The sequence below is a fragment of the Coregonus lavaretus genome (genome assembly GCF_964263955.1).
Source record: "Coregonus lavaretus genome assembly, contig: HAP1_SCAFFOLD_1755, whole genome shotgun sequence".
NCBI classification, from domain to species: domain Eukaryota; kingdom Metazoa; phylum Chordata; class Actinopteri; order Salmoniformes; family Salmonidae; genus Coregonus; species Coregonus lavaretus.
In genome coordinates, this window is record NW_028157787.1 from 8,453 (window position 1) to 33,359 (window position 24,907).

The 24,907-nt window shown below is 43.6% G+C and overlaps 1 protein-coding gene across 1 annotated transcript; it reads left to right on the forward strand.

Annotated features, from left to right (window-relative positions):
* The first annotated feature begins 6,074 nt into the window (after positions 1 to 6,074).
* LOC311124928 (tripartite motif-containing protein 16-like) lies at positions 6,075 to 23,383 on the forward strand. The gene is made up of 6 exons (XM_084199024.1): positions 6,075 to 6,708; positions 7,122 to 7,217; positions 21,170 to 21,403; positions 21,500 to 21,659; positions 21,785 to 21,844; positions 22,081 to 23,383. Exons 1-6 carry the CDS (start codon positions 6,112 to 6,114, stop codon positions 22,626 to 22,628), a joined length of 1,695 nt encoding a protein of 564 aa, XP_084055150.1. The 5' UTR covers positions 6,075 to 6,111; the 3' UTR covers positions 22,629 to 23,383.
* Positions 23,384 to 24,907: the final 1,524 nt, after the last annotated feature.

A 24,907-nucleotide genomic window follows, 5' to 3' on the forward strand; every position in this document is an offset into this window, starting at 1 on the left:
GCAGGGCCAAACTGGGCTGGCTAACACTACAGAGCTGAGTCAAGCCAAGCAGGGCCAAACTGGGCTGGCTAACACTACAGAGCTGAGTCAAGCAGGGCCAAACTGGGCTGGCTAACACAACAGAGCTGAGTCAAGCAGGGCCAATCTGGGCTGGCTAACGGTACAGAGTTGAGTCAAGCCAAGCAGGGCCAAACTGGGCTGGCTAACACTACAGAGCTGAGTCAAGCAGGGCCAAACTGGGCTGGCTAACACTACAGAGCTGAGTCAAGCCAAGCAGGGCCAAACTGGGCTGGCTAACACTACAGAGCTGAGTCAAGCAGGGCCAAACTGGGCTGGCTAACGCTACAGAGCTGAGTCAAGCAGGGCCAAACTGGGCTGGCTAATGCTACAGAGCTGAGTCAAGCCAAGCAGGGCCAAACTGGGCAGGCTAACACTACAGAGTTGAGTCAAGCAGGGCCAAACTGGGCTGGCTAACACTACAGAGCTGAGTCAAGCAGGGCCAAACTGGGCTGGCTAACGCTACAGAGCTGAGTCAAGCAGGGCCAAACTGGGCTGGCTAACACTACAGAGCTGAGTCAAGCAGGGCCAAACTGGGCTGGCTAACACTACAGAGCTGAGTCAAGCAGGGCCAAACTGGGCTGGCTAACACTACAGAGCTGAGTCAAGCAGGGCCAAACTGGGCTGGCTAAGGCTACAGAGCTGAGTCAAGCCAAGCAGGGCCAAACTGCGCTGGCTAACACTACAGAGCTGAGTCAAGCAGGGCCAAACTGGGCTGGCTAACACTACAGAGCTGAGTCAAGCAGGGCCAAACTGGGCTGGCTAACGGTACAGAGTTGAGTCAAGCCAAGCAGGGCCAAACTGGGCTGGCTAACACTACAGAGCTGAGTCAAGCAGGGCCAAATTGGGCTGGCTAACACTACAGAGCTGAGTCAAGCAGGGCCAAACTGGGCTGGCTAACGCTACAGAGCTGAGTCAAGCCAAGCAGGGCCAAACTGGGCTGGCTAACACTACAGAGCTGAGTCAAGCAGGGCCAAACTGGGCTGGCTAACACTACAGAGCTGAGTCAAGCAGAGCAGGGCCAAACTGGGCTGGCTAACGCTACAGAGCTGAGTCAAGCAGGGCCAAACTGGGCTGGCTAACGCTACAGAGCTGAGTCAAGCAGGGCCAAACTGGGCTGGCTAACACTACAGAGCTGAGTCATGCAGGGCCAAACTGGGCTGGCTAACGCTACAGAGCTGAGTCAAGCCAAGCAGGGCCAAACTGGGCTGGCTAACGCTACAGAACTGAGTCGAGCAGGGCCAAACTGGGCTGGCTAACACTACAGAGCTGAGTCAAGCAGGGCCAAACTGGGCTGGCTAACGCTAAAGAGCTGAGTCAAGCCAAGCAGGGCCAAACTGGGCTGGCTAACGCTACAGAGCTGAGTCAAGCCAAGCAGGGTCAAACTGGGCTGGCTAACGCTACAGAGCTGAGTCAAGCAGGGCCAAACTGGGCTGGCTAACACTACAGAGCTGAGTCAAGCCAAGCAGGGCCAAACTGGGCTGGCTAACACTACAGAGCTGAGTCAAGCAGGGCCAAACTGGGCTGGCTAACACTACAGAGCTGAGTCAAGCAGGGCCAAACTCGGCTGGCTAACGCTACAGAGCTGAGTCAAGCAGGGCCAAACTGGGCTGGCTAACACTACAGAGCTGAGTCAAGCAGGGCCAAACTGGGCTGGCTAACGCTACAGAGCTGAGTCAAGCTAAGCAGGGCCAAACTGGGCTGGCTAACGCTACAGAGCTGAGTCGAGCAGGGCCAAACTGGGCTGGCTAACACTCCAGAGCTGAGTCAAGCAGGGCCAAACTGGGCTGGCTAACGCTACAGAGCTGAGTCAAGCCAAGCAGGGCCAAACTGGGCTGGCTAACGGTACAGAGCTGAGTCGAGCAGGGCCAAACTGGGCTGGCTAACACTCCAGAGCTGAGTCAAGCAGGGCCAAACTGGGCTGGCTAACGCTACAGAGCTGAGTCAAGCCAAGCAGGGCCAAACTGGGCTGGCTAACGGTACAGAGCTGAGTCAAGCAGGGCCAAAGTGGGCTGGCTAACACTACAGAGCTAAGTCAAGCCAAGTTCTGGAACCATCATTGAAAGGACAATGTGTAAAGAAAATATCCCAGCCAGTCCAGTCCAGTTGTGGTCAGCTCTGTTGTGTGAATCTTGTTTCTCCATACCTCTAAATGCCATCTTTCTAGATGGTGCCATTTTCAAATAAAATGTAATTACATTTGTCACATGCGCCGAATACAACAGGTGTAGACCTTACCGTTAAATGCTTACTTACAAACCCTTAACCAACAATGCTGTTCAAGAAATAGAGTTAAGAAAATATTTACAAAATAAACTAAATTTAAAAAACAAATCAAATCAAAAAGTAACACAATAAAATGACATAACAATAATGAGGCTATATACAGGGGGTCATTCTTGAGGTGGAGTAGCTCTGCCAGTCAATGTGTGGAGGTACAGGTTAGTTGAGGTCATTTGTAAAGTGACTATGCATAGATAAACAGCAAGTAGCAGCAGTGTAAAATCAAAAAGGGGGTGGGGGGGGGGGGGGGGTCAATGTAAATAGTCCGGGTGGCCATTTCATTAATTCTTCCCCCATTCGTTTGGGATTGAGAGCTGCAGTCACCTTGATTTAAGACGACTTTTGAGAAGTGTTCCACAGGCAGTAAATCTATTGTAGAATAAATGGAACCTGGATCCATTTCATTCTATTAACATGGCTTGTGTGTGTTATAGCAGTGATGGGGTTAAACTGATATTAAAATGACAACTCCATAGGTGGGTACCAGGTCAGGGGAGTTCATCTCTGCTCCCAGCATCCCTGGGACAGTACTGATCAACATAGCTGACCTGATGCAGAGGTGGACCAGTGATGTTTTCCTCTCAGTGGTGAGACTTGTCCTTCCATTTGATACACTGTTACCTCATAAGATCATACAAGATGTTACAGGCTTATTGCATCTGGAAACAGACCTGTGTTCAAATACTATTTAAAATAATTTTGATTGAGTTTTCCTGTTCCAACGGAACAAATAGAAAAGTCCTAAAAGTATAAGCTAACCCCGCCCACCTGGAAGATTAAAGGAAATGCTCAAAGTATTTGTAATATTTAAAATAGTATTTGAATCCAGGGTCGTATTCATTAGGGAACACTGTAGCAAAACATTTTGCAACAGAAAACGTAAACAAACTTTTATTTTCAGTTAGTCCATCCCTGTTTCATTTAATTTTCTTCAGTTTGGTGCCTAGTGAATAAGACTCAGGTCTCTATGGAAACATCAATGTAAATTCACCTTAGGTTTTTACTCCTCACTTTCCCTTTCAGGTCTATAGGGTTTTGCTGCCCCCTGCTAGAGACTGGAGCACAAGGCAGTCCCTGGCTTTCTTTGGGCAGCTGGAGGATGAGGCCCTCCTCACCTGTTGTGACGGGTCCAACAAATATCCCCTGGTGAAGGCAGGGTCCTATCTCATCCAACGCTTCAATGACTTATGGGAGGCAGTGAGCATTTCCCATGTTAAGCTATGGAATTAATTGTACAGCATTGGATTGGTGTTGGCATGGGGTAGAGGGAGTTTACATATACCAGTCATTTCCTTTTAAATCCATGAAGGGAAGTGGACAAGTTCACACTTAGAAAGGAGATAATAGTTCCACACCCCATGTGTCCTGATAACTACAGGAATGGAACCATATTGAGGTTGTCTGCTTTCTATAGTTTCCCGAGTGGATCAGTGGTCTAAGGCACTGCATCACAGTGATAGCTGTGCCACTAGAGATCTTGGTTCAAATCCAGGCTCTGTCGTAGCCGTCAGCGACCGGGCGGCGCACAATTGGTCCAGGGTAGGGGAGGGAATGGCCGGCAGGGATGTAGCTCAGTTGGTAGAGCATGGTGTTTGCAATGCCAGGGTTGTGGTTTCGATTCCCATGGGGGCCAGTATGAAAAATATATATAATAATTAGGGCTGTCAAATGATTAAAATGTTTAATCAAATTAATCAGAATTTTCAGTGGATTAATCATGATTAATCACTATTTGCAATTACACCTGAATCCTAACCATTTTTTTTCTGAAATGCATACCAAAAGATAAATAACAGGACACAGATACATAATTTTCATATTATTTCTGTTTATTAACACAGCCAAATAATGGTGTTTTAAATCAAGCTGAAACATACTACACACCATAATATTTGTCTTTGTAATGTTCCATCACTTCCTCTTTGGCATTCCTCTTAACCAGGATGTACAATTTACAGTATTCAATTGAACAGAAAGCAATAAATGTAGTCAAATCATAACAGTGACCTACCACATTTTTGCACAATTTGAGTCATCTGTGGAAAAAAACATTTTCAATAAAACTTTTAAATCAAACCAAAGAACAATCTTTTACCTTTTCCTCCATTCTTTAATCCAGTTGCTCAAAAATCCAGTTGCTAACTACTATAACATGTTGCACTGAAACTGGTCTTTTTGTTTGAACATCACCTTTCAAATCTACTGAGCTTCATCATCTTTCAGCCAGTTGCTGAGGCAAACTAACTTGTTCACATTTTCTGAAAGTAAAGCTGACCTTTTCTTGTTCACAATGTGACCTGCAACTGAGAAAAGTCGTTCACAGGGAACAGTGGTTGCAGGAGTGGCTAGATATTTGTGAGCTAGTGAGGCCAGCTTCTCATGGGCTCCTGAATGAGATGCCCACCACCTCAAGGGGCAGTCCTCCAATTTAATGGTGGGCTCTGCTCTGTACCTCTGTATGGCAGGTTGGACCTCTTCATCTTCTGATTCTGAATCTGAGCCCATTTGCAGAAGGCTGATTTTCTTCCTGGGTGGCCCATCATCATGTGTCTGTGAAGACCTTCTGGGTGATTCTTGTTGCAGCATCCCTTCAAGTGTGGTCCACACCTCTTCCCTGTCTGTCTTGGGCAGGCATTTCAAGTCTTTGAAACGAGGATCCAAAACTGTAGCAATCTGGAGCCATGCATTGTTGAGCTGTTCTTGACGGGATGCTAGGTCCTCCTTGAACTTGGTCTTGAATCTCACCACATATGCAGGGTCCTCATCACAGGCTTCCATCTTGAGACGCAAGTGGCAGAGAGAAGGTAGTACCACAGAACAGTACCACAGAACAGGAGACATAGGCCTCTCCACCCAGAAGCTCAGTTACATACCTACGCACACAAACACACACATGCACACAGAGACAGTGTATTATTAGAACAGTGGTTATCAACATATTATTATTATTATTATTATCATCATCATTATTTTTTACATAGATACATGTTATTGATATTTGACTTGGTTTAATTCATTCCAGAAAATAATCAAAGCGATGTTATTTGATAAGTTACAGACTGATTTACCTGCATGGCTCTAGAAGTGTCTCCAGCCTCTGCAGTTTATCCCACTCTGCACAAAACGAGTTTGCTCCTGATTGTCCAGGGCTGCGATGACAGAATCTGACGGCCCAGCAAACGCATGTTTGGCGTTGACATGGTACTTCAAGCTTGAACAGCTCCGGTGAAATTGAAACTCCTTCTTACAAATCTTGCAAATAACCTTGTACTTGTTAACTGTACCATCATCATTCTTTTTATATTTGAATCCGTCAATAGGCCCACTTTGCTCACCTTGCTCCATCTCGCCTCTAGCTCCCAACCACTTTCCTGACCTGAATAATTTGTCACACTGCGCATGCGTGAAATGCGTTAAAAAAATTGACGTAATTAACAGCAAACAACTAATTAACGTCGTTAACGCGCTATTTTTGACAGCCCTATCCTTTACATATTCTAACAACTCACATTTTAAGATTCATTATTTCATTTGTTCCATGTTAAGGACTGTAACCTAGGATCAAAACTATTTGTCTCCCTCTTCCTGTTGCATGCAGTTCCTCTCTCTCTTCCTCCCTTCTTCTAACCCCTCCCTCCCTCCCTCCTTCTAACCCCACCCCTCTGGCTGAACCAGGAAGTCCCTCCCCCTGCCACAAACTGTCTTCTGAGGAAACGAAACTGATCTGAGTCTCTGTGTCGTCTGTCTGTGTGAGAGTGAACAACCGTCCAAATGGCTCAGCAGGGAGTTCTGCTGGACCAGGACCAGTTCTGTTGTTCTGTCTGTCTGGATCTACTGAAGGAGCCGGTCACCATCCCCTGTGGACACAGTTACTGTAGATGCTGTATTGAGGGCTGCTGGGATCAGGATGTTCTGAAAGGGGTCTATAGCTGTCCTCAGTGCAGAGAGACCTTCACTCCAAGGCCTAATCTGAGGAAAAATAACATGTTGGCTGAAGTGGTGGAGAAACTGAAGAAGACAGGACTCCAGGCTGCTCCCCCTCCTGCTCTGTGCTATGCTGGACCTGGAGATGTGGCGTGTGATGTCTGCACTGGGACCAGAAAGCAGAAAGCCCTCATGTCCTGTTTGGTGTGTCTGGTCTCTTACTGTGAGACTCACCTCCAACCTCACTATGAATTTCCTGGTTTCAAGAAACACAAGCTGGTCAAAGCCACCGCACAACTACAGGAGAAGATCTGCTCTCATCATGACAAACTGCTGGAGGTTTACTGTCGTACCGATCAGCAGTGTATTTGTCTGCTGTGTACAATGGATGAACATAAAGGCCATGATACAGTGTCAGCTGCAGCAGAGAGGACTGAGAAACAGGTAAGACCAGAACTACTTGTTGGTGACTGTCTGATAAACAAATAATTAAAGATACAGTAGGAACTAAGGCTGTTTGAATATGAGATCATTCAAATGATATCGATCCACGGCAGAACAAATATGAACACAAACCTTGATTATATAGATATGCTAACCCAGATTCTCCAAATGTATCACCATTTTCTAAAGTCAAACACCATTATCATTCGTTATCAAACACCCAATCAGCTCCCCTGTTTTGTGCACTGTTAAAACTATAATCATTCACATAACAACTTAATAATATAATTTCACACAGACACTTCCTCAACATTTTAATCCCTATCTTCAATGTGCCCTATGTCCCATTACTATACTATTGATCTACTGGACAAATAAAGCTTGATAGCTCATTGAAGAGTGATTCTCCACAGATGCAGCTGGGGATGAGTCAGCAGAAAGTCCAGCAGAGATTCCAGGAGAGAGAGAAGGACCTGAAGGAGCTCCAACAGGCTGTGGAGTCTCTCAAGGTGAGTATTGTTGACCAGAGGAGACACACCATTTCACTTCTCTCCTCCAGTCAGAGAGAGAGAGAGAGAGAGAGAGACAGAGAGAGGGAGAGGGAGAGGGGACTCTCTCCAATCCCACTGACCTCACTGTTGGGTACATGCTGTCTGGACTATTTTCAGAGAATAGACTGCTTAATGTAACCGACGGGATATGAACCAGGTCTACCGCGGGAGAAAGCAACAGCTTGACCGTTACACCAAGAGGACATTCCCTATTGGGCTGAGGCATAGCCTATTTTTCACATCTGATTTAATTTCATACAACTTAATATTGCTACACTAAAAATCTTTGTCTGGACAATAGCCCATTACTCAGCTTTTATTAGAAAATGAATGGCATGCCACTGTGATCATTTTCTGTGACGACAGAGTAAATTATTATGCAGCCTCAGAGGGGTGCCCAAACTTTTTCAGACGACTGGATGTACTTCATAGAAACTGTTACCCTTTATACATTCTAACCACTCTATTTAATGTATTCCATATTAAGGGCCCTAACCTAGGAACACAAATCTTTGTTCCTATTAACATTGTGGACAGTTCTCTCTCTCTTTCTCTCTCTCTCTCTCTCTCTCTCTTACTCCACTGTTTTCACTCTTTCTCTCTCTTCACAGCTCTCTCTCTCTTTCGCTCTGACTCACTCCACTGTTTTCACTCTCTCTCTTCTCACAATTCACTTTCTCTCTCGTTCTGTCTCACTCCACTGTTTTCACTCTCTCTTTCTCTATCCTCACAACTCTCTCTCTGCCTCACTCGACTGTTTTCACTATTTCTCTCTCCTCACAACTCTCTCTCTCTCTCTCTCTCACTCCACTGTTTCACTCTCTCTCTCCTCACAACTCTCTCTCTCGCTGTCTCACTCCACTGTTTTCACTCTTTCTCTCTCCTGACAACTCCCTCTCTCTCTTTCTCTCTCTCTCTCTTTCTCTCTCTCTCACTCCACTGTTTTCACTCTCTCTCTCTCCTCACAATTCTCTCTCTCTCTCACTCTGTCGCACTCCACTGTTTTCACTCTCTCTCCTCACAATTCTCTCTCTCTCTCACTCTGTCTCACTCCACTGTTTTCACTCTTTCTTTCTCGCTCTGCCTCACTCCACTGTTTTCACTCTTCCTCGCTCCTCACAACTCTCTATCTCTTTCTCTCTCTCTCTCTCTCTCTCTCTCTCTCTTAGATGTTCAATGTTTCTTAAAAAAAAAAAAAAGGAATAGTTTCACCATTATTCAAATGAGGGACACATTTTTTCTTTGTTTTACCTTAAAGCAGCAATCAGCAGTAGAAACAATAACAAAGCGTACTCCCAACTCTTGTTTTAGTAAAAAGCTGAGGGATGGGGCTGGAGAAAATTAATCCCTTTCAAATTCAAATACAGAGATATGGAAGCAAGGACTGACCATCCATGACATAAAACATGATAGTTTTAACAATATTTTGAGGCTATACAGTATTTGTTTACATTTACTTTGTTTACAAACATCGGAGTAAAACAAGCTTATATTTTGGGTTCTGATGGGGTACGACAGTTGAACTAAGCTCATGAGGCATTTATAGGTTATATTCTTCAAGAATCAATGGATGTTGCATCTGCTGATTGCCCCTTTAAAATGAATCACTAATCACATTAAATAAATCACAATCTCCCGAAATGACTTTGTCAAAGCAACAGAATAACTAGGGCTTTACAATGATCCTGAAAACTTGGGGGAATTCTGGGGTTAAGTGGGTTAAAATAGTCCTAGAAGTCACAGAGGGTGCACAGAGGGACATGCCAAAATGCAGAATTTTAGCACTTTTGCAAGTCTTTATTCATATAAAAAAATCTGATTTATTGAATTTTACATGTGGTCTATATTAAAGGGCACTTCATTTAATATAACAGGCTTTTAAAAATGCAATATTGTTGCACAATTTGTATGTAGCCCTTTAAAGTATACAGGTTGAAAATGGCACTGATAAACGCCTAAATTGGTACGCAGTGGCTGTACAGTAACATGCTATACATGACTTCAGACCACAGGCTCTACGCTTCAGAGGACTAAATGTATTTTGAAAGATGAGACGTTGAGGACTATAATAAATACTGCTTTGATGTCATACAAGCAAGCAAAACACCCATGAGTCCAAATGTGCACTTCAAATTTTCTTATTATAAAACTCATGTCAAATACAGTGTCAACATTTATGATCACTATATTTGATGTATAGTTACAAGATGACATGACGTCATACCCTGGGTTATTCTGAACAGAATGAGCCTGTTTGTCTACTGTGAATAAACTTAGCCGTGGCATACGCACCTGAATGCACTCATGATTCCTATGCGCATCAAAATTACAATCTGTTTCCAGGAATGTTATTGTGAAAGCCTAACTCTGTAATATACTTTTTTATAACTTAGCTAATCATGTTGGCAATAGAACCAGATGATGCCATCTTCCTAAAAAATGTCTCAGGTGTTGTCAGGCCATTGTTCTGATGTTTGAAGCTCCTCAAGTTGAGGAATTTCACACCTCTGTGTGGGGGTTTCACAAGCCGTTAGGTTTAGATAGGAATTATAATTATGTCCAGTAGTCTGAATTGTGGCAGGGATGAGGCTCAGTTTGTAGAGCATAGTATTAGCAATGCCAGGGTTTAGGGTTTGATTCCCACTGGGGGGCAGGTATGAAAAAAATAATTACACAAAAAATATATTAAGTCACTCTGGATAAGAGTGTCTGCTAAATGACTAAAAATAAACTACAGGGGTGCCCAAGGGCGCTGTTACTTTCATTCGAAAATTTTTGCAATGCTGTGTTGATCTGCTGTGGAGGTGTTTTTCCCAGCATTGCAACCTCCCTCCTCCCTGACCCAACAGCATAATGCAAGGAGAATGGCATGTTATATAGAAATATTGATTTGGAGAATGGCGTGTTATATATGAACATTCATTTGGAAGACAATTGCCCACCCAAGGTGTTGTCGCCTAGGCCATTGCTCTGATGTTTGAGGCTCATCTAGCTAAGGGATTTCACATGTCTGTGTGTGGTTTACACAATATGTAAGTTTTATGTCCAGAAGTCTGAAATTAATATATTTCCAGATTATGGTTGGGGGGCATATAAAGAGCAACATATGTGAAGATCAGCAGGCTCTGATGTTTTTTGGGCTAAAATATAGACATCCAGAAAGGTCTCAGGACAAGGCCCAAAATGAAGCGTGGTCTTAAATTTGAGGTGCTTTTGGGTGAGAGCATTAGATCCGGTAAGGATAGAAAAACATTTCAACCACAGGAACGCTCCTAAGGTTCTCCCGATCTGTGCAAGCCTACCAATGACCATGTGGAATTAATCCTTAACAGTGAAAACAGGGTGAATTTATTCAAACAGTTGACCGTGAACTCTTTTCCATAGAAATACATTGCCTGCTGCCCTAACTTCAACTTGATGCCTATGTGGGTTTATATTGCCATATCAAACTGTCTTCTTTGTCAACCCATCAGGCCACTATAAGGATTACCTGTGTTGAGTTTAAGCTTCCTGGAGAAACCGGAAGTGGGAAGATTGACCCTAAACATGGTTTAGATGTATCCACCAGCAGATAGTGAAAACGCTACATTCAACCCTCTGTAAAAAGTTTAGTTTTTCACGGATTGACCTGAAACTCAGGATTCTGTAAGAGCTTGACCCAATGAGGATATGTGTTTAATTACAGCTTCCTGTGACAACCGGAAGTGCCTTACATTGTGGTCTTAGGTGCTGTTTCGAAGGGTTAAAAAGGTCACATCCTTCCAAAATGTCACATGTGTGATTAGGCAACCCTCATGAACCCGTACATATTAGAAAACCAGGTTTTTATCCGTTTGTTTTTTTATAAAGCTAGAAAAAAATATATATAAAAAAAAATAAAAAATATGAAGAAAATATGCATCACTAACTGTAAGTCGCTCTGGATAAGAGTGTCTGCTAAATGACTACCAAAAAAATAAAAAATATTTTTTTTCATAAATATGAAAATGAAAAAAAAGACGACTACCAGGTGAACGCATAACTTACCACGTGCCCGTAGCCAAACACGTCTTTAAATGACCAGTGGGGTCGAATCCGGGTGGGGGGGTGTGATAACTGCCTGAATGGAGGTGAAGCTTCACTTAATCTACTTTGAAGCAGAGAAAAAACCGTAATGTTGGAGAAGCTGACTTAATCTACTTTGAAGCAGAAAAAAAAATATGAAAAATTATTTTTTCAAAAATATGAAAATGAAAAAAAAGAAGACATGGGGGCGTGCGGGACGCACTCGCTAAGCGGACCGGCACATTGAACGCGGGTCGGCGACTCCCCGCTTGCCAGGAGCCCTCCGAAAACGTGGACGGATCCTGCCGAGTAAGAAATGATACTCGGGAGGAGACAGAGAGAGGGACCACCCATAGCTGAGCTACAGAGGACCACCCATACAGAGATGAGGGAGCCTGATGGGTGGGTAACTTCTGTTGTGGGGAGATGAGGGAGCCTGATGGGTGGGTAACTTCTGTTGTGGGGAGATGAGGGAGCCTGATGGGTGGGTAACTTCTGTTGTGAGGAGATGAGGCTGCGGCTGTGGAGTTGTACTCTGATTTATAGAGGGCAGAACTCTGTGGTCCTCTGTAGAGCATGGCCCTTGTAATGCCAGGGTAGTGGGTTCGATCCCCGGGACCACCCATATGTAAAAATGTATGCACATGACTGTAAGTCGCTTTGGATAAAAGCGTCTGCTAAATGGCATATTATTATTATTATTATTATTACATTTTACATTTTCGTCATTTAGCAGACGCTCTTATCCAGAGCGACATACAAATTGGTGCATTCACCTTATGACCTTTTTTTTGGGTGGGTGGGGGGAGAGTAGAAGGATTACTTTTATCCTATCCCAGGTATTCCTTAAAGAGGTGGGGTTTCAAGTGTCTCCGGAAGGTGGTGTGTGACTCCGCTGTCCTGGCGTCGTAAGGGAGCTTGTTCCACCATTGGGGTGCCAGAGCAGCGAACAGTTTTGACTGGGCTGAGCGGGAACTATGCTTCCGCAGAGGAAGGGGAGCCAGCAGGCCGGAGGTGGATGAACGCAATGCCCTCATTTGGGTGTAGGGACTGATCAGAGCCTGAAGGTACGGAGGTGCCGTTCCCCTCACAGCTCCGTAGGCAAGCACCATGGTCTTGTAGCAGATGCGGGCTTCAACTGTTAGCTAGTGGAGTGTGCGGAGGAGCGGGGTGACGTGAGAGAACTTGGGAAGGTTGAACACCAGACGGGCTGCAGCGTTCTGGATGAGTTGTAGGGGTTTAATGGCACAAGCAGGGAGCCCAGCCAACAGCGAGTTGCAGTAATCCAGACGGGAGATGACAAGTGCCTGGATTAGGAAAATGTTATTTCCAATAGAGCAGTGATTATTATGCAATGATAGATTAGAATCATAGCTATCGATACAGCACTCCTACGTTGTTCACAGACAAACAATGGCCCTTGTAGACTTCAATAAATGACTGCCGTTTCTTTTTCAATATATTATTATCGGGCATATCAAAGTTCCAGACTGGGGCCTCTGCTACTTTTAGCGTTATGATCCAATTTGTAAGCATTACCAACAGAGTGAATGTGAAAATGGATTCAAAATGTTCGCTCCTGCTGGTGATTTGCAGGATGTGCAATGATAAAAGAAGGGCTGTGATTGGCTACATTGCCTACTATGACAATTTCTCTGAATAAAATGGGACATAACATGAAAACTAGATCCCACTCTGGAATTTTTATATCCCTGAAGACTAGAGTACATTATGTTCAACAATATATTGAAAAATGTGCCAAATCAAAAATGGTTTATTTTCAATATTCAATTTATATTTGTCAATATTCATAAATTTATGTAAAAAACGTTTTATTGAAATTAAAATACTACTCATATTACAGAGCAAGAGGTAAAGCTTCTTATGACACCATTCTTTGCTTTAGCATCTGTAGCTCCTCCAGTGACAGGCATGAGGCAAGAGGTCTTGATTTGAATACAGGGCTTTAATGCTGGTCAACCCGTGAGAACTGGTTTAAAGAAAGAAAAAATACATTAACAAAATAATGCCATATGCATGTCTCACACATCTGGCGTTATAATCAAGCTCATACAGCTAGACACTTTATGTGTATTTTACACCAAAAAATGACGCACGTAAACACAAACACCCTCATAGCAAAATAAATAGTCAACAAACCTCATTGCTGCTTATCACACAGAGGTGCTAAACATCCTTTTAAATGTCCTTTATCTTCTTCTGTATACTTTCTTTGTAAGTATGCACTTAAACACGATAACAGTGGAAAAATAATTCGCTTTTGTCGGTAAAGTTTCCTCGGTGCGTCGCTAAAGGCGCTCGGGTGACAACACTCGGGCGGAACCAATAATTAGTTCCGTCTTGCTGTAAACGTACAATTCAGAATAAATAAAATAATAAAAAGTGCAAATACATGAAATAAACTGGCGACAGAGGCAGTTACACTCCCACCAAATCACAAGTGATTTCTTAAAACTTGGAGACAAACCTACTGCATGAATAAATAAAATGAAACTCTGTCCTAATAAACAACTAATAAACTGTGTGTGAGTGTATGATAGAACCATCAGTCTGCTTCTAGCAATGTAACTGTTTTCTGAATGGGTCTCTCCAGGTAAACAGGTTTGGCTGTACGCTTTCCTCTTCCATCCAGGGAGGAGTCACTGATGAGTAACTTGAGTCTCCTCACTCTTTCATCACTTCCAGGATAGACCTCGATGACTCTTGCTAGCTTCCATTGGTTTCGTGGTGTGGCAGCATCTTGTAACAGAACAATGTCACCGACCTTTGCATTTCTGCGATCTTTGGTCCACTTCTGTCTGTGTTGGAGATTCAGGAGATACTCTTTTTTCCATCGTACCCAAAAGTTGTTGGTTAAGAGTTGAACTCTGCGCCATCTTTTGCGGAGGTAGAGATCCTCCTTGACAAACTTTCCAGGAGGAGGGAGAATGATTGTGGATTTCATGGTCAAGATGTGGTTTGGTGTCAAGGGCTCTGGACTGGTAGAATCGTTCAGATGATCAGTGGTTAGAGGTCTGCTATTCACAACCGCCATAACCTCATATAGAAATGTTCGTAGGGAAGAGGAGTCAAGTTGTCTGGACGACTGTTCTAGAATGGACGCCAGGACACTTCTGATAGTGCGGATTTGTCTTTCCCAGACTCCACCCATATGACTTGAGGCAGGGGTGTTCATGATGAACTCGCAGCCCAAATCTTTGAGCTCTTCTTGATCCATCTCTTTCAGTGCTTCAATGAACTCACGCCTTGCTCCGACAAAGTTTGTCCCTTGATCACACCTTATCTGCCTTACTGATCCACGAATGGCGATGAATGAACGCAGAGCATTGATAAAGGTGTCGTATATGATGAATGGTGGCAATTATCGCTGTCAACAAAGAGTTCGCCATACTGCATCGTGTTAGAGGCTTTTATTAAAATCACGAAACTACAGCATAGATACAGACTCGCGATGTCCGGAGAACGGCTCCCAGATTGATATGGCCGTTCTGCCGTCTAATCGTTTACCCCCTATTTATAAACAATGCAAAGGGAGGGGCTACTCCCTTCTTCTGGCCAATCACCAGTCTCCCCTCGGGCGTCACCCTCCAAGCGGCACATTTCAAATAACATCATAAAACATCCCCCCTTTGGCCTGAACAACCAACATTCCATTTCGTCATGAAAAACATTTAACAAAGGCATAATCTTCAGATACGATAAAGGCATCTGAGGTCAAGTCATTAAGTGCTTCAATGTGAACTCCTCTTGAACACATGCAGGTGAGCAACAGCCCATAACGCTTTAGCTCCTTTCTTCCTTCCTTAATGTGAAATGGTCCGAAGCAGTCCATTCCACAGTAAGTGAATGGAGCAGTTGTTTCCATCCGCTCTTCTGGAAGGTCTGCAATCCTTTGTTGCTCTGTGCATCTTCGGAACCTTCTGCAACTTGTGCACTTGTGAATATGGGATGAAACAAGCTTGCTGCAACCCAGGATCCATATGCCATTGGATCGGAGTTCATTTATAGTTATTCCTCGACCTTGATGGTACACTCTCTCATGATAGTGCTTGACGAGCAATGCAGAAACATGACTGTCTCTAGGAAGTACTGCTGGATGCCTCACATGTGGATGTAGGGCAGCATTAGCTAAGCGGCCTCCTACTCTGATTACACCTTGATCATCCAGGAACGGACATAGTTTGTGCAACTGGTTGGCTTTGTCTTTGACCTTTGTCTCCTTATGATGTCTAAGGCGTTGAATTTCTTGAGAGAGAGTTGCTTCCTGGACCATCTTGATTATGGTCAGCTTCACCTCTTTCCTTTCCTCCAAGTTCGAGGCCTCACAGGACTTTGGCTTGAGACCTTTGATTTCCTTAGCACGGCGCTTGAGTCTGGCAACAGCCTTCACCATTCTTGCCCAGTCTGAGAACTTGTGTAGACGATCTAAAATTGTTTTTGCTTCTTCTGCCTGAGTGTCATGAACCTGAGCTTTCTTGACCTCTGGGTCACTGCTCTCGATCTCTCCCACCATGACAACTCCAGTTGGTAGCTCTTTTTGCCAAAGAAGGTCTGGACCTGTGAACCAGTTAGAAGCTGTGAGTTGTTCTGCTGTGACACCCCTTGAGGCGTGGTCAGCTGGGTCATCTTCTGAAGCCCTTTCTACAAAATCAGATTCCAACACCTTGATGACGTCTGTTGGAAGGACTACTTCTTTGATCTGTGTTCTACAGACATAGTGCACTTCGTTTGGGAGATTTGGAAGAACTGATGTCACTTGCTTCACAATGACTTGATGGCTTATTCCAAAGGAATCTCCAAAGTCAAGACATGGGTTGCCATAGCCGACTACACTCCAACCCAAGTCTGTTCTCTGAGCAAAGGGCTCATTTTCTTCTCCAGCAACCACTTGTCTTGGTACAAGAGCTTGAGGACAGTTGTAGCCAATTAGTAGGCCGATGTCACAGCTCTGCAGAGGAGCAATTTCATCTGCAATGTGCTCAAGATGAGACCATGCCTTGGCAGTCTCTGGTGTGGGAATATGATCTCTGTTTGCAGGGATGAATTCTCTTGAGTAAGTTACTGGCAGGTAGATTATCTTATCGGAGTAGAATCCTCTTATTTGTAGATCAGTCAGCCTTCTGCTAGGCACCACTGTATTTCTTGAAGCCATTGTGGAGAGCTTTAACTGGACTGGTTAATTTTTAGTGTGAAGCATCTTTGCTGTCTCTTCAAGGATGAAGGTCGTGTCACTCTGTGTATCGAGAAGAGCGTACACAAGGACTTCATGATTTGGCTTACTTGTAGTGGACAACCACACAGGAATGACTGAGGATGTATGGGTGCCTTTAACATTCTGGATAACTCTGTTAGATGTTACCTCGCATGGTGGTTTTGTCACCCTCTCTTGTGAACGATCTGTCGTTCCTTCTCTTGACTTGTCACTCTCCATTTCTCCATCAGTCCTTGTTGACATTCCTCTTTCTTTGCTGCGATTATCGTGTAGGCAGGTTGGATGTCCTTTCTCACAAGTATCACAGATCCTTCTATTTTCACACTCCTTTGAGCGATGGCCAGGCTTCAGACAGCCAAAGCACCACTTCATCCCTTGAACAAACTTGACTCGCTCAGAGATGGTTTTATTCATAAATTTCCAACACTTGTGTAGACTGTGACCTGACTTCTCACAAAAAACACAGCTTGTGGAGAAAGCTTTTTCATCTGAGTTAGTTGCTAGTACCTTTGCTCCGAGAGCTCTGTTCTTTAAAACCTTGATCTGCTCACCTTCAGCAGGTTTCAGAGCATGGAGAGATGTTATTGGGTTATTTGCAATCTTAGCTTCACGTGTGAGAAACTTTACAAACTGCTGGAAGCTTGGGAATGTGTGACTTTCTTCCTCCACTTCTATGACCTTTCTGTTCCATCTCGAGGTCAGCCAGTCTGGAAGCTTTGCAAGTAACTTCTGGTTCTCATTGCAGTCATTAAGTACTTCGAGGCCTCTGATCTGAGTCATAGCAGCCTCACAGCTCCGAAGAAAATCAGCAAACTCTTGAAGTTCGATACTGCCTTTGGAGCTTATCTTGGGCCATGCCTCCAGCTTATCTCTGAATGCTTTGGCTATGAGGAATGGATTTCCATATCTTTCCTCGAGAATCCTCCATGCTGCGTGATAGGCTGACTCTGAACCAAGCAGGAAGTAGCTCTCTATAGCCTTTTTAGCAGGTCCACCCACATACTTTCGCAAGTAATATATATTTTCTTCGGCTGGAATGTTTTTCCGATCAATGAGTGTCTGAAATGAAACCTTCCAGTCATTGAATCTGAGTGGGTCGCCATTGAATATTGTTGGTTCAGGTATAGGAAGACGACCTGCACTGATGGACTCTGCAAGTGCTCTAACAAGAGCTGCTGTGCTGTCATCCTGCTTTGAATGTGCCCGGTCTTGTGGTGAAGAATGGTGCTGCAACAGATTATTTTCATGTTTAACTTCTTCCTTTTCCTTCATACAGACACTTTGATGGAGTAGACTGCTTATTTCTTTATCTGAGCACTCACTCTGATCATACACTCGCTGACGTGCCTTAGCAGCCTTTAACTTTTTAACTATCTCTAGTCGCTCCAGTTGTCTCCGCTTTGCATCTAGCACCTTTTGTCTCTCTGCAGCTTCAGCTTCAAGCCTTTCCAATTCCTCAATGCAACACTCTTGTTCTAGTAGTACTTCTAGAGTAGCTTCATTGGCAGCAACTTCAGCAGCGGCATCTTGTCTGCTAACAGAAATCCGACTTGAATGTCTGGAGCTGCTTTGAGCATGAGAGGACTTAGTGCATTGGGATTTGATACTTATCTTGTCTGAGGCTACAGACTTGAATATAGACGATGTCGCCCTGTTGCCTCGTTGTTCATCTCCTCCACCGTTATCTGCTGTCTCCAAACGATCTTTTGCAGTTTGGATGATCTTCCTGGTTACTGCATCACAGGTGTCAATTCTGCGACGTGTGTCATGGTCAGGGTTGTCTATGCGCCTTAACTCATTATAAGCAATGTTCAGATTCTCTGAGGCAGCACTTATTTTGCTTATGTGTTCATGTAGCAGGTTGTTTGAGCATTGTCCACTCAAAGCTTGCTTGGCGTCTTTAGCAATAGCCTTCCACTCCTCATAGCTCACAGTGAAACGGTGAGCAAATCTTCTTATTTGCTCATTGTACAGTTCTTGGCCCTTTTCTGTTAACTTTCGGTCTCTTTGGCTTCTTCGTGGTTCTTGTGAGGAAGTGTGGTCATTAGCTCTTGTGCCTTTAGTAGCCTGTGGTTGCATGTCTATGCACTGCTGCTCTATACTTTCACCTACATTAACGTGCTTTCTCCCAGAGGTAAGACTAGGCTCTGACATTGTTACTTGGTGTACTTAAATGTGGGTTAAATCTAATTTGGCCTGTAGCTAAGTGATTCAGCTCCAATTAGCTATTCACATTTATACTATTTTTACCACTAATATTATTTTTTAGAACATATTCACATCTACTTCACACAAATCAATATCACGTTGTTCTATGAAATGCAAAATTCAGTCTCTTGGTTGTAGCTTAGTTAACACTTAAACATACACACAACTATACCGTATGAATATGAAGGCAAAAATGTGTCAGTCTCTTGTGGGAAATAGTTTAAGCTTCTTTGCATCAGCTGGATTCATGGTAAGGCGCCTGGATTCTTCTGTGGATGCTGCGGCTGTGTAAATGTCAGGAGCAGATGCACACTCTTGGATGTAGAGATGTCCCTTCTTGTCCATGGATCACGGCTCTTTGGTACTGTCTTCCTCGTCTACTCATGCAGAGCAGATGAGTTCTCACTGTAGCTCCTCCAGTGACAGGCATGAGGCAAGAGGTCTTGATTTGAATACAGGGCTTTAATGCTGGTCAACCCGTGAGAACTGGTTTAAAGAAAGAAAAAATACATTAACAAAATAATGCCATATGCATGTCTCACACATCTGGCGTTATAATCAAGCTCATACAGCTAGACACTTTATGTGTATTTTACACCAAAAAATGACGCACGTAAACACAAACACCCTCATAGCAAAATAAATAGTCAACAAACCTCATTGCTGCTTATCACACAGAGGTGCTAAACATCCTTTTAAATGTCCTTTATCTTCTTCTGTATACTTTCTTTGTAAATATGCACTTAAACACGATAACAGTGGAAAAATAATTCGCTTTTGGCGGTAAAGTTTCCTCGGTGCGTCGCTAAAGGCGCTCGGGTGACAACACTCGGGCGGAACCAATAATTAGTTCCGTCTTGCTGTAAACGTACAATTCAGAAGAAATAAAATAATAAAAAGTGCAAATACATGAAATAAACTGGCGACAGAGGCAGTTACAGCATCTACAGATGAAACATTATGGAGCCCCAAAAGGAGGCCTAGGTAAGGCCAAAATGTCATACATATGCCAACTTTGATGAATTATTTCTCAATTATACGCCAACAATCCTTCCTCCAAAGGACCATTCCATGGATTACACCTCGCGAAAATCCCCCAAATCAGGGTATTTTTTTTGTCTGGGTTCCGTGAGGAATCACTCATTAGTATTACATATCAAACAACTTTTGAAGATCCTGACCCTCCTATTGACTTAGTGGCAGGTACAGTACAGTTGACTGAAGCCATATGTATGTAGCTGCGGAAACATTACAGAAAGTAGAATCTAAAAGGTCCATTTATAAGACATAGCATGCAGCCCTTGACAAGGGATAGCGGTTTTCATCCAGGAGGAAAGTGGCTAGTCCCTTTGACAAGTGAAAGCAGTTCCTATACAGGGAGGAAATGGTGGGAGAGGGAAGAACGTGGCTTTAGTTCATTTCCGACGAGAAGGCTGTTCAAGGCACCATAACTGGATCACAAGTGTTTTGGTCCTCGTTCGAGCATGTCTTGAGTTGGTACAATTTCTTTGAATTAGCACAAGAGTATCATACAAAAATACCCTCCCCATCATCGAATATTAAAAGTACAAATGACCAATGAATTTGTACACTGACAATGTACAAATCAAGGCACTATTGACTTTACATTGAGGACAATGTTTGGGTCTTCTCATAAGGAGACCTGGGAATGGAAATGTGCAATAACCTGCAGTTTTTCCTCATGAAACCTAAGTATTTAAAAAAGAAAACATTTGTCCATAGAGTCCATGCGGCCGCACAATATGCAGCGCAAACTTGATTTAATTTCGTCTCTTAAAAAACTACAACAATATATTAAGTGTAGAAAAAGTGCTTGGTGACACATCCTGTTATTATCAGGCATGATCAGTTTCCATGGCAACAGCAACCAAAACAATAACAGCCTGCATACTGTACCCTCCAGGCCACTCCTGCCATAGATATCCAGTTCTGTATCGAGTTCTATTGTGCCTCCTGTCTGTGTCAGGCCTGGTCAGTATAGGGGAGGGGTGTCCGTTTTCTGCAATGACAGACTGTTCATCATGTTTTTTCTGTGTTGCCAGGGTAATGCCATTACTGTTGACGCCTTAGGGTTGAGTTTGAGTTGTACAAAATGATCAACAGTGTGGAGATGTTTCAGGAGGTATGGGGGCTCAGGGGGGCTGTCTGTACGGCTGGAGAGGAGGGGTTGGATGGACGGTTGGAATGTGGTGCTGGTTGGTGTATTGTACTGTGGTGTTGGGTACTGGATAATGTGATTGTGTGGAGGTTGTGGTGGCACGCAATGTGCTTTTAGGAGTGGGGGTGTTAGTGTAATGAGGATGGCTCATTAAAGTGAGACAAGTCAGTCTCTCTTTCTCTCTCTCTCTCTCTCTCTCTCTCTCTCTCTCTCTCTCTTTCTCTCTCTTCCTCTCTCTCTTAACAGAGCTCTGCACAGGCAGCAGTGGAGGACAGTGATAAGATCTTTACCGAGCTGATCCGCTCCATTGAGCGAAGGCGCTCTGAGGTGAAGGAGCTGATCAGAGCCCAAGAGAAGGCTCAAGTGAGTCAAGCTGAAGGACTCCTGGAGCAACTGGAGCAGGAGATAGCTGAGCTGAGGAAGAGAAGCACTGAGCTGGAGCAGCTCTCACACACAGAGGATCACATCCATTTCCTCCAGGTAAATAAACTGCCTTGATACATGTGATATGAAACTAAAATTCAATGTGAAACTCTCAATAATTTGGATCTGTTCTCTCTCTCTCTCTCCCCCCAGAGTTATCAGTCTCTCTCCGGTACCAGTGTATCTTCAGACTTACCCAGCATCGTTGTCCGTCCTCTTCAGTACTTTGGAGATGTGAGTAAGACTGTGTCTGAACTGAGAAAGAAACTAGAAGACGTCCTTAAAGGAGAATGGACCAAGATCTCCACTACAGGTGTGTTGAAAATAATAAGAACATCAACTTTAGACCATTGAAAGTTCCCTACTAGTCATATACATGTGGAATATGGTATGATGATAACATTCCCTCTCTCTGTGAATGTGTTTGTGTGTCTGTAGTGAATATAGTGGATGTTGTACTGCCTCCAGAGCCCAAGACCAGAGAACAGTTCTTACAATGTGAGTCTCTTTATTCTGAAGTAACTAACAGTCTCTTTTTACTGACACTCCTAACAATCCCTCTAGAAATATATAGCAATAGTAGATCTAATCAAAGACTGGGTATCTATCTGACTCCTCATATTTCTCTGATTTGATCTCTGCTGTGATCTAATCAAAGACAGGGTAGATACAGTATCTGACTTCACTTATTGTTCTAACTCCCCTCATTGGTCTCTGCTCTGCTCTTCTCCCAGATTCCTGTCAGCTCACACTGGACCCAAACACAGCATACACACGCCTCTCTCTGTCTGAAGGGAACAGAAAGGTGACACGTACATGCCAAGTCCAACCATATCCTGTTCATCCAGACAGATTCACAAACCACTACCAGGTTCTGTGTAGAGAGGGTCTGTCTGGACGCTGTTACTGGGAGGTGGAGTGGAGTGGGGAGTGTGTTGTTACAGCAGTCTCATATAAAGACATCAGCAGAACAGAGACGGATGGTGGATTTGGAGAGAATAACAAGTCCTGGAGTTTACAGTGTTATAGTGGTGGTTATTGGTTCAGACACAATAATGTTAGGACTGAAGTATCAGGCCCTCAGTCCTCCAGAGTAGGAGTGGACCTGGATCACAAGGCAGGTACTCTGTCCTTCTACAGTGTCTCTGACACAATGACCCTCCTCCACAGAGTCCAGACCACATTCACTCAGCCCCTCTATCCTGGGTTTCGTTTAGATCGTCTTTTCTCTGGTTTAATAGGGTTTTGGCTCTCTGGGACTGCTGAGCTGGTTAAACTGTAGTAGGGTCCACATAGATACTAGTCATGCTGGTGTAGTCTATAGCTGAGCTGGTTAAACTGTAGTAGGGTCCACATAGATACTAGTCATGCTGGTGTAGTCTATAGCTGAGCTGGTTAAACTGTAGTAGGGTCCACATAGATACTAGTCATGCTGGTGTAGTCTATAGCTGAGCTGGTTAAACTGTAGTAGGGTCCACATAGATACTAGTCATGCTGGTGTAGTCTATAGCTGAGCTGGTTAAACTGTAGTAGGGTCCACATAGATACTAGTCATGCTGGTGGTGATGGTCCCCAGATGTGATGATTCATTCTGCTCTGTTTTTATGTACAATGATTTGATTGATTTGATCTTCAGAAGATGTTATGAATTACAATTCAATGCATTCATATTATTTGTAAGTGCAACGTTTTAATCTTATACATTTACATTAATCATGATGTTTGCTGTTAATGTATGTTGGTTGTCATTCAGAACCATTGAAATGTTTTCCCAATTGGTTCTCTGTCTCAATGTAATTTTCCTCAGTATCATGGAACAGGTAGTGTTACTTACTTGCTAATTGAACTATATGGGCCGGTTTCCCGGACACAGATGAAGCCTAGTCCTAGACTAAAAAGCATGTTCAATGGAGATGTCCGGGAAACCGGCCCTAAATTTGGCATCTTTTATTCTCCCGTACTGCTCAGTCAAGCAACATTAAACCTGTCCAGCAGGTGGTGCTATTAACCAAACAATAAAAACAGCAGATATCTTGACTTGTCACTCAGTATATCAGTAATGTTCAGAATTGTACATTAATATCATTGGAGATTGATGGTCTTTTTAATCCACTACCCAGAGTCAGGAACAGATGAAGTTAGGTCTGCTACTGTTCAGTTATTAAATATGATTCATGATGATGGGAAATAAAACATACATCTAGTAGTAATTTTCCTTTGCTATTTATTCCAAGGTGTGTCTTTAACTTGTAAATGGATTGTGTTGAAGCTGGCATGTGGTGTGGATGATAGAATAGAGTGAATAGAGGAGAGAAGAGAGGAGGAGAGGAGAACATCATATAGAAGACAGATAAGATAGAGACAATTCATACCCAGGGGAGTTACTGACTCTGGCCCAAATGACACCCTGTTCCCTACGTAGTGCACTAGGCTACTTCTGACCAGATCTAAAGTAGTGCACTACATAGGGAATAGGGTGGAGATTTGCTCAATGTCATTAGAATGAAGATTTCCATCCAGGAGTTACTGTCTCAGTCCCAAATCTCTCCCTGTTCCCTGCGTAGTGCACTAGGCTTCTTCTGACCAGATCTAAAGTAGTCTTCTAGATTTTACATGTTTTCTCCCTGTCATTAGAAAATGACAATATGATAATGACTTTAGTGGTTTCCTCCCCCTTTGTTTTTATTGGTTGTGTGTTATGTGTGTTGTTGTGTTAGGTTTTCCCCCTGTGTTCCTAATTGAAAATCCATCAACAATGAATCACAAACAAATGATATTCCAGTTGTGTTTAGACAACTTCATGGCTGACATCCCCCAGAACTTTACCTGATGTTCTCTCTCTTAAACCATACACATTTACGGCATTTAGCAGACGCTCTTATCCAGAGCAACTTACCGTTAGTGCATATACAGTGGGGGAAAAAAGGATTTAGTCAGCCACCAATTGTGCAAGTTCTCCCACTTAAAAAGATTAGAGAGGCCTGTAATTTTCATCGTAGGTACACGTCAACTATGACAGACAAAATGAGAAAGAAAAATCCTGAAAATCACATTGTAGGATTTTTAATGAATTTATTTGCAAATTATGGTGGAAATTAAGTATTTGGTCAACAACAAAAGTTTCTCAATACTTTGTTATACACCCTTTGTTGGCAATGACACAGGTCAAACGTTTTCTGTAAGTCTTCACAAGGTTTCCACACACTGTTGCTGGTATTTTGGCCCATTCCTCCATGCAGATCTCCTCTAGAGCAGTGATGTTTTGGGGCTGTCGCTGGGCAACACGGACTTTCAACTCCCTCCAAAGATTTTCTATGGGGTTGAGATCTGGAGACTGGCTAGGCCACTCCAGGACCTTGAAATGCTTCTTACGAAGCCACTCCTTTGTTGCCCGGGCGGTGTGTTTGGGATCGTTGTCATGCTGAAAGACCCAGCCACGTTTCATCTTCAATGCCCTTGCTGATGGAAGGAGGTTTTCACTCAAAATCACACGATACATGGCCCCATTCATCCTTTCCTTTACATGGATCAGTCGTCCTGGTCCCTTTGCAGAAAAACTGC